The sequence below is a fragment of the Vipera berus genome, assembly GCF_964194415.1.
Source record: "Vipera berus genome assembly, chromosome: 3".
Classification (NCBI taxonomy): Eukaryota; Metazoa; Chordata; class Lepidosauria; order Squamata; family Viperidae; genus Vipera; species Vipera berus.
The window spans coordinates 205,511,192-205,519,678 of record NC_138204.1 but is presented as its reverse complement, the minus strand read 5'-3'; the positions used below and the strand labels follow the sequence as shown (position 1 = coordinate 205,519,678).

The following is an 8,487-nucleotide window of genomic DNA, read 5'->3' as shown; positions in this document are numbered from 1 at the left end:
TTAACCTGAAATACACCATATTTATATTTGTGGGTAGGGGAGCCCCCCCCAACTACAGAAGTTAGGAGGGCATACACAGCAGCCCTCTTTCAGAATAACTCTCTAGATATTTAATAACTCAATCCATAAATATCCGTACTGCTGTTTCAGGACACTCAGTTGCTTTAAAAACTTCCAAGAAAACACACTTTATATAGCTAGTTACAATTTTACAGGAAATAGTTTATTTTTCTATAAACACAAAATAAAATCAGATCTTTTTAAAAAATGACAAAAAAGGTACTTAAATAAGAATCTGTGAAGAGATGTTATGGCACCAAAAATTCAAGACAATTTATAAATTCAGTTGCCACAACCATTAAGTTGTGATCTTAATGATCTACCAACGGCTTCTTTTTTTAACCTTTTCTATAAAGATTTTTATTATTAAAGATATTTACATATCATTGGGCTGTGTAAATATTTACAGCAACTCTTGACAACAGCTAGTCCAAAATCACTTTTAAGAGAAAAATGCTTTAAATACAAAAATGAAAGTGGAAAAAACTTCATTACTCATCCCACCCCAATACAACCCTCACCCCTTTTTGCAAGCATAAGCTTGCACCCCAAATTTTCATCCGTTCTTAGACAAGGCTTGGAGAATCCAGCCTTAATGCTGGACGGCTGTTCGGCATGCATTCTCAACAGTTCAGTTTTACAAAAATGGGAGTCCATTATAACATTTACGCAGGGTAACGTTGTCAATGACAACATTTATGTCAGGTTGATATTTCACGCCTCCTAGGTCCACTTCTGTTCCCAAAGTTTATAGGTTTTATAGGCTTTAATAATATTAATAGCAACACTTATTCATTTTTATTTTTATTTTTAAACACAAGAGTTCCTCAACTGTTGAAGTTTGTTTTTGAGTTGTTCGTGTCGCTTCCTCAGAAGTTCTTTTTCCGCTAAGAGTCTATGCTCTTCAGACTGGATGGAGAGGACGTATTCAGTGGCCTTTTTAAGGATGACAACTTTAGGAGCTTTTTCGTTATTCGCTACTTCAGGGATCTGGTCACGCAGGGCAAAGAAACTCAGTTTCAACTCATTCCGCCTTTGTCGCTCCAGGACGTTGTGTGTTCGCCTTTTGTCGTTTTCTTCTGAGTCTGAGGTGCGTGGACTTGAACATTTGCGGTTGTTACTGATCTGTTTCAGAACCCGACCACTGTCCAACTTTAGCCTTTTGGCAGAGCTGTATTCGTGGCGTGGGGAAGGAGGGGCGGCATAATTGTGCTGCTTCATTGGGACATGGCAGCGCTTGAGAACCAGAGGGCTGTGCGGGGGTTTACTGTGCCCCCCAGATGTGTGAACAGTGGACTCTGACTTCTTGGCTGCAGGTTGCCTTTTTTCTACAGTAACAACATCAATTTCTTCCTCCTCCTCCTGTTCTTCCTCTTCTTCTTCTGAAAAAACAAGAGACGAGAGATAAGGTTAAAATTGATTCTCCCCACAGAAAAGATGGGATTAGCCTCCCCTGACCTGTCTGCCTCGGGCAAGCTGGAAACGGGTGCCAGGAACTATAGACAAATGCACAGGCTTCTGAAAAATGGGCTTCTCTCCAAAAAGGGCAGCTCTTAGGTTGTTATGCAATTGAGGACACAACCCCACACATTTGCACCAAGACGACAATTCCAAAGAACTTGTAACTGAATCCTGGCCATCTCACGAATGTTGAAATTGTAGCATTGCATAACTCTGTGTAGCATCTCAGCCAAAAAAGGCGAATTTCTAGGCTACTTAACCGGGATGACCTGTCTCCAGGGGCCATCCTTACCTACCATATGCCAGCTTTTTTTTTCCTCCAACCACTGGTGAAGACAACCTGTTACATTCTGAAGGTGGCAATGCTAAAATTCCCACAATCCCTCACTTCCAGGCTACTTAGGAATGGTAGGAGCTGACCTTCAGCATTTGGAAGGTCACTTACATGTTGTCCGCCCACACCCCAGAGTTCCCAACTGCTGCATGTAAGAAGAGACAAAAAAGCTGTGTAATGTGAGAAAGTGTAAAATCCTTGGAACCACACCCAGTTCTTGGTAAGTTTTAATGGCCAGGAGCAATTCCTCCCTAGTTATCCTATCCTGGGAATGCCACAACCACCCTATTATTCAGGCATGCAAAAAGCAGGCTGAAAAAGAGGGTGAGCCCCCGCCCCCATGATTCTCCAAGACTCATTCCTTTTTCTCTCTCCTTTGAACCTCTCTCTCTTTTTTTCCCCCCCTCACCAGGTATATGTTAATCAGAGGACAGGCTGGATTAAAGCCCAGCCAGTGGGTTTAAAGTTCCCGCTCTGGAGATCTGCGGTGACCCCATTAGACCCAAGTGAAAAAGAAGCTTGGCTTTGATGTGTCTCAGCCAGTTTTTCTAGGAAATGCAATTCCTGGGAAGACCGGCCCATGTGTGTCGCTAACGTGGCAGCGTACTAAGAGTATACACATATGCTGGGAGGGGAGTTGCTGCACAACTGAAGTATTTGGGGCAGGGGAAAGAGAGAGAGAGAGGGAGCAGACGCGATCTCGAATGTTCAGCCCAGCCAACATGTGATGTAAGGAAAGGCAGTACATTCCATTAGGCTTTCGTTATCTCGGAGGCTACGTCAGTAAAACTTTCTAGAGGGAAGCCGAATGTTGCAAGCTTTCTCTCCCTCTTTTAAGAGGAAAAAGTATTCAAACATTCAACTCCCCCCCCTCTCAAAAAAAGGGGGCAGGCAGCTCTTAATTAATCCCTGCCTGAAACTTCCTTTTTTGAGGTGGCACTAATAGGAGAACCTCCAAGCGAAAACTGAACCAACTTTTTAAGTCCTAGTTAAGCTCTCTGAAACTTTCCAAGATGCAGGAAGAGCCTGGCAGAATCCCAGCCGCCCCCCCACCCCAACAGCCTCCCTGAGCCTATCTGTACAATGGGAATATTCATTCATGCCACCTGGAAGAGGAGAGATGATGAAGTCATGAAAGCTAGGGTGGTTTCACTGCTGAACAAGCCACTCCAAGCTGCTTCAGGCAACCGAAAGGCAAAGTAGCCAGTTCACCTGAAAATGGGGCCAGGTGGAAACAGTTCAAGCCAGTTTGGGTCTTGGTTGCTTTTTTTTTTAAAGTCTACCCCATATCTTGCTCAGAAGTGCCACTGTTGAGGTTTGTTCATAGACTTTTCAGCTTGAACTTGAGAAAGCTGTTATGTATATAGTCCATGAGAATGTACGCACCGCTTTGGATTTTGGTAGCTGCTGGAACAGTACTAATGAATTACTCCAGTACGCAATATCATAATACTAAGTGTAGTATTTCCAGTTTGACAACTTTCTAACCTCACCTACAAGTCCATGCTTTGCAAATGCCTGGGGGCCTGTTCTAAGCACCACCGGAAGGGACCGTTCCTTCACCCTGGTAGCCCAAATCCCACCTTGTCGAGTGTGTTAAAGGGGCCCTAAAAAGAGAAGCCCACTGCTCACCTGAATCACTGCTGGTGGTTGGGGGCGTATCTTGGCCGAGCAAGGAAGCTGGGCATGGGTCAGGCGAGGCAGCAGCTTCTACAGCTTTGGGGGTCTTCTCCCCCAGTGGGTAAGGAAAGACCACGGAGGGGTCAATGCACTCAGCCGCAGAGGCCCCCAGGTCTTGCAGGTAGGCGCTGCTGGGAGAAGAGGCAGAGGTCTGCGAGGAAGACAATGAGAGGCCACTACTGCTGCAGTTCCCACTCCGGAGGGGCAGTGGGGCCCCCGCCCCGTCCCGTCGTGCAGCCTGGTAGGAAGCAAGTTTTTCGGAGACCACCTTCTGGAGTTTGGCTGCCGCCGAGCCCCCGCTCCACATGCAGTCCTGGATGATGATGGACTTGACGAAGGCGTCATCGTCCGGATCACAGATGAAGCTCTGATTGACCACCTCGCTGCCCAGGAGCTCGGTCACCATCTCCAGCTGGTCAGCATTGGAAGGGAAGCTGCTGGATCTGCGACTGGGCGAGAGGGGCGGTGTGGGCAGCAGCTCAAATTTCTTCCAGATGTCTTCCGAAGGGGCCGGAGGCTGCAGCTCACAGCCCCGATGATGGCCGGACAGGTAGAAGTTCTCTTCTTCATCCTCGTAGTAGAAATAGGGTTGAATTGAGTCGTAGTCGTAATCGTACGTCCGGCTGGGATAGCTCGGGACAGTTAGGGGCATGGCGTTGGAGGGTGCCTGGCAGGGAGGAGAGAAAAGGGGGGAATCTGGTTAATGGGGCCAGTGGCTACCTCCGGCAACTCTACTCTGCTTCTAATAGAGCGCCACCACGAAATCAAGACGGACGTCCCGGAGGAAAATAGCACGGCAACTAACTCCGGAATCACTACCTCGCTTCAGTTAATTCGGATCAGTTAATTCGGATTAACTGAAGCCAGAGGGGCGCTGCTCCGGCACGGAACGCAGCGCTACTCGCGGGACTGGAGCTGAACTCAAGAGCCGGGCGCTTCCCCGGGCCAGCTGGCTAACCCGTCTGCCCAGGTGATCCCGGCACCCGGAATGGGTCCGCTCCGTCGGGGCGCAGAAAGGCGCGGGACAGCCGTCCAAGCGCGGCTTATTTTACCGGGTGGCTTCGGCTACACCCTCTTCTCTCTTCCTCACCCCCCCCCCAGCCCTTAGAGGCGCCACCCAGCGAGAATCAGCTCAACTCCGGCTTCATGCCCCAGCGCCCCTGGGCGCCACCTTAAAAAGGAAAGGCGGGCAGCTCTCTAGCAACGCCTGTCCGGGATTTACTCTCGGCTCCCGCCGCCCCCGCGGTAGTTCGCGCTCTGAGCCGGCCGCTCTCGACTTTTCGGGGCGCTCCGGCTCGGGAAACCTCCCTTCTTTCTTCTTCTTCTCCCCCACCCCCCCTCACCCCGCCCCGCCTCTCCAAAGTGACTTCGGCTCGATCACCCCGCAACCTCGTAGAGGACTTATTCCGGACCACAAGCCCTCTTCCCCTTCCAACGGATCCTTTCCACCTTCGCCGGCTGCACGGCAAAACGGGGAAGGTACAAAAAGCAAAGGAGACGACCCGGCGGCACGGAGCGCAAATCGGCTGGCGAAGTCTTCCAGCGGCCGGAGGGTTTGCAACGCGCCGAGCCTCTCTTTTCGACTGCTGCTGCAGCAGCAGGCGGCGGCGGCGCAGCTCCTTCCCGCCGCCTTTGGAGAGGGCTCGAAGGGGGCGGCATTAGGAAGCTTGCCTCTCCCCCCCGTTGTTCCCTTTGCCCGGCGGATCGATTCAGCCATTCCGCCTTCCCCGCGCCTTCTCGGCGGCCCGGGCCCGGGAGATAGGAACGAGCGAGCGAGCGAGCAAACAGGCTGCCGAACGCCGGCCGGACAGCCGCTTCCAAAACTTACCGGTTCCTTTCAGATCCCGGCCAAGACGGCGCTGGAGAGTCCAAGATCGATGCAAAAAAAAAAAAAAAGAAATATATATATATATATATATATATAGGAAAATCCAAGTCTTTGCAAAAGACCACCCCGCCAAGGGGGGGCGGGAGAAAGGCGCGCAAGTTGCACCGTCTTCCTTCGGCGTCTCTTTAAACGGTGCTCGGATATTTTAAGTCCACAGCGGCGCAGGCGGCGGCGGCGACGTCTCCAGCTCCGAATCCCAAGCTGGAGTCAAACCCCTTTTTTTTGTTTTAATCTTCCCAAAAGCGCCGGCTCGGGAGCGAAAGCAAAGGGGTGGGGGAGTGGGGCTTCGTGCACGCGCGGATCCCCAACGCTCGTATTTATTTATTATGCCCCGGCTGGCGGCGGCGGCGGCGGCGGCGGCAGCAGCAGCACCAGCAACACCACCGCCACCAGCGCCTCCTTCCTCGGTTAGCTCCGCTTCCCTAACCCCCCCCCGTGTTCGCCTCTGAGCTGCAGGACTCCGCTTGCTTGCTTTATAAACCCTTGGCCGCTGCTCCGCCTTTTTCTTTTCCCGCCAACCGCCCCCCCCCTCTCTCTCTCTCTCGACCCCTCCCTCTCCCGCTTTGCAGAAACGCCTGGATAGTGAGAAGCTGGAGCGAGCGGGTGGGCGAGAGAGGCGGGCAGGAAAGAAAAAAAAAAGGAAAAAGAAGAAAGAAACCCACCCACACCCCACACACACACACGCGCGCACACACACACACACACACACACACGCTCGCGCAGGGAAAGGAGGAACGGGTGGGCTGGCCGGCTCCCCTTCTCCTCTTTTGTGCGCTTTTGTGCGTGTCTTGGTCTCTCTCTCTTTCTCTCTCTCAATTCTTCCCCACCCCCCACTCCCCAAAGCGGGGAGGGGGCGACCTTGCAAAAGGGAGGTAGGGGAGGGGGGCTTTTCCAGGGGCGCTGCCGCAGTGAGGGGAGGGAGAGGCCGCGGGGGGGGGGGTTGGTTGGTTGGGGGGCTGGCTCCGGAGCGCGCCCGCGCTCCCGGGGCTCCGGTTCTGCACTGCGATCCGGGGAAGCGGCGGGGCGAGCGCGGGGCTTAAGGCTGGCCTGCCCCACGGTGGGGGCCGGCGGAAGTAAACAGAGCAAAAGACACGAGTGTGTGTGTGCGTGTGCGCGCGCGTCTCTCTCTCTCTGTGTGTGTGTGTGTGTGTGCGCGCGCGCGTCTCTCTCTCTCTCTCTCTCTGTGTGTGTGTGTGTGTGTATCGGGAGGGACGGGGTGGGGTGGGGTGGGGTGGGGGGTTTGCAGGGGCGACGATCCGGGTGCCGCTGCGGCACGACGCGGCTTCTCCCGGTTTGCAAACGGCTGCGAGGAAAGCTTGGAGGTGGTGGTGGTGGTGCGCCTTTCTCGGCCAGCCCGGGTAAATTCGGCCGTATTCCCGCTTTCAGATTGAGGAAGCTCGAAGCAAAAAAAAAAAAAAAAGTCGAACCCTTTAAAAAAAAAAAAGAAATCGGGGGTGACGGGCGATTTGGGAGGAGGAATTGCATTATTTTTCTGCAAACCCCCCTCCCCCCCAATGCAAACACGGACTGCCTCGATTTGAAAGGTTTCCTCTTACGGAGGGAATAAATGCTTACTTCGGAATTATGCAAGTCTTGGAATCGGGGTGTGCGAAAGAAGAAGCGAGGTGGATAACGAAATCAAACAGCCGTGCTCTGCGTTTCGGGAACGTGGAGGAAACGACGTTCCCACGACCTCCGTGCGCTTAAAAGCTGCTTGAGATGGGTGTGGGTGTGTGTGTGTGAAAAACACGCATTTCCCGGGCCTCTACTACTCGGAGGAAAGTTCGGTGCAGTTTTACTTGCGAAGTAACCTTGCAAGCCAGACCCAAGATTGAAGCCGAGCTGCAAGCACCTGCTCGTGGGAACGCGCAACCGGTGTCCTAAGGACAACGGTTCCGGGACGCAAGAACAGAGCGTCTTGGCTCGGGAGAAGCTGGCTTCGCCCCGGGGCTCTTGAGAAGGCGACGCAAGAGAACAGCGTTGGAGGTTACCGAGTTCAAAGTTTAATTACAGACGCAACTCTTTCAATATATGTGCGGGGGAAGGGTTGGAGAAGGGATAATCCTTCCTCCCCTTTCTTTAGAGGCGAAGGGATTAAAGTTGTAGGTCCCGGGTGTCAGCGCTACTGAGCTGGCTGGGAAATACTTCTAAAGCACGGCCTTGGTTTCACACGACAACTCTAAACACGTGAAACGGATAACAATTGCTGCTTTTGCATAATGCTGGCTACCCCCCCCCCCCGTCTAAATCGGCCAAGAGAACGTAAGCGACCTCCGAGCGTTTCGCCTCACTTCGTGTGTCGTGTGAACGCGACCTCGGCTTCTTTTTCCGCAGCACCCTTACGTGCTCTTGCAAAAAAAGTCCCTTTCGCATTTCCAAACAACCGATTCCTGCCGCGCTTAAAAGTCGGTTTCCTGCTCCTCCTCCTCCTCCTCCTCCGAGGCGGCGTGCACCGGAGCCGAGTTGTGAAAATTGTGTATGACAAATTGACCCACAAGATCGAAGGAGCCGCTCCGCTTGCAACCGGCCGGCGACTGGATTAAGCCGAAGCTTCCCTAAAGGCATCTCCTTCTTTTGCAATGGATTTAATCTAGTCGATTTCCCGGGAAATGCTCGCTGTTTCCCCCCCTCCCCTTCTCCCCCCCCCAAAAAAAGGGAGGCGAGCCCCCTCTTGATTAGTAGATTTGCAACTTCGGGGTGTTTTAAAAGATTTTAAAGCGCTTTGCCAGGGCCACGGTGCATGGCCGCCCACCCACCCGCGACCCCCCGCGCTCTGCACTTCTGCGGCAGACCTTCCTCCCCCCCCCCGCGCTTCCCCACCCAGCTTTTCCCTTCCAGCTGACGTGGGGCGTGTTATCAACTGTTGCTCCTTTGTGCAAAGTGCTACAATCGCGCGCTTACCAGAGGGGTGGGGTTGCAAAGAGGCCGATTAGGCCAGGCGGAGGAAGCTTTGGAAGCCGGCAGCCCATTGACGGCCGCGCCACGCGATTTCCCAGTCAATGGGCGGCGAATCCCCGCTCAACGCGCGTCGGAACGCTCGTTCCGAAGCCCGTCCTTTCCCGCA

The 8,487-nt window shown here is 52.9% G+C and overlaps 1 protein-coding gene across 1 annotated transcript; it reads right to left on the bottom strand.

Annotated features, from left to right (window-relative positions):
- Nucleotides 1–218: 218 nt before the first annotated feature.
- On the bottom strand, nt 219–5,850 carry MYC (MYC proto-oncogene, bHLH transcription factor). The gene is made up of 3 exons (XM_081324457.1): nt 5,364–5,850; nt 3,488–4,202; nt 219–1,442 (listed from the first exon to the last, which is right to left on the bottom strand). Exons 2-3 carry the CDS (start codon nt 4,185–4,187, stop codon nt 871–873), a joined length of 1,272 nt encoding a protein of 423 aa, XP_081180583.1. The 5' UTR covers nt 4,188–4,202; nt 5,364–5,850; the 3' UTR covers nt 219–870.
- Between the last annotated feature and the right edge of the window lie 2,637 nt (nt 5,851–8,487).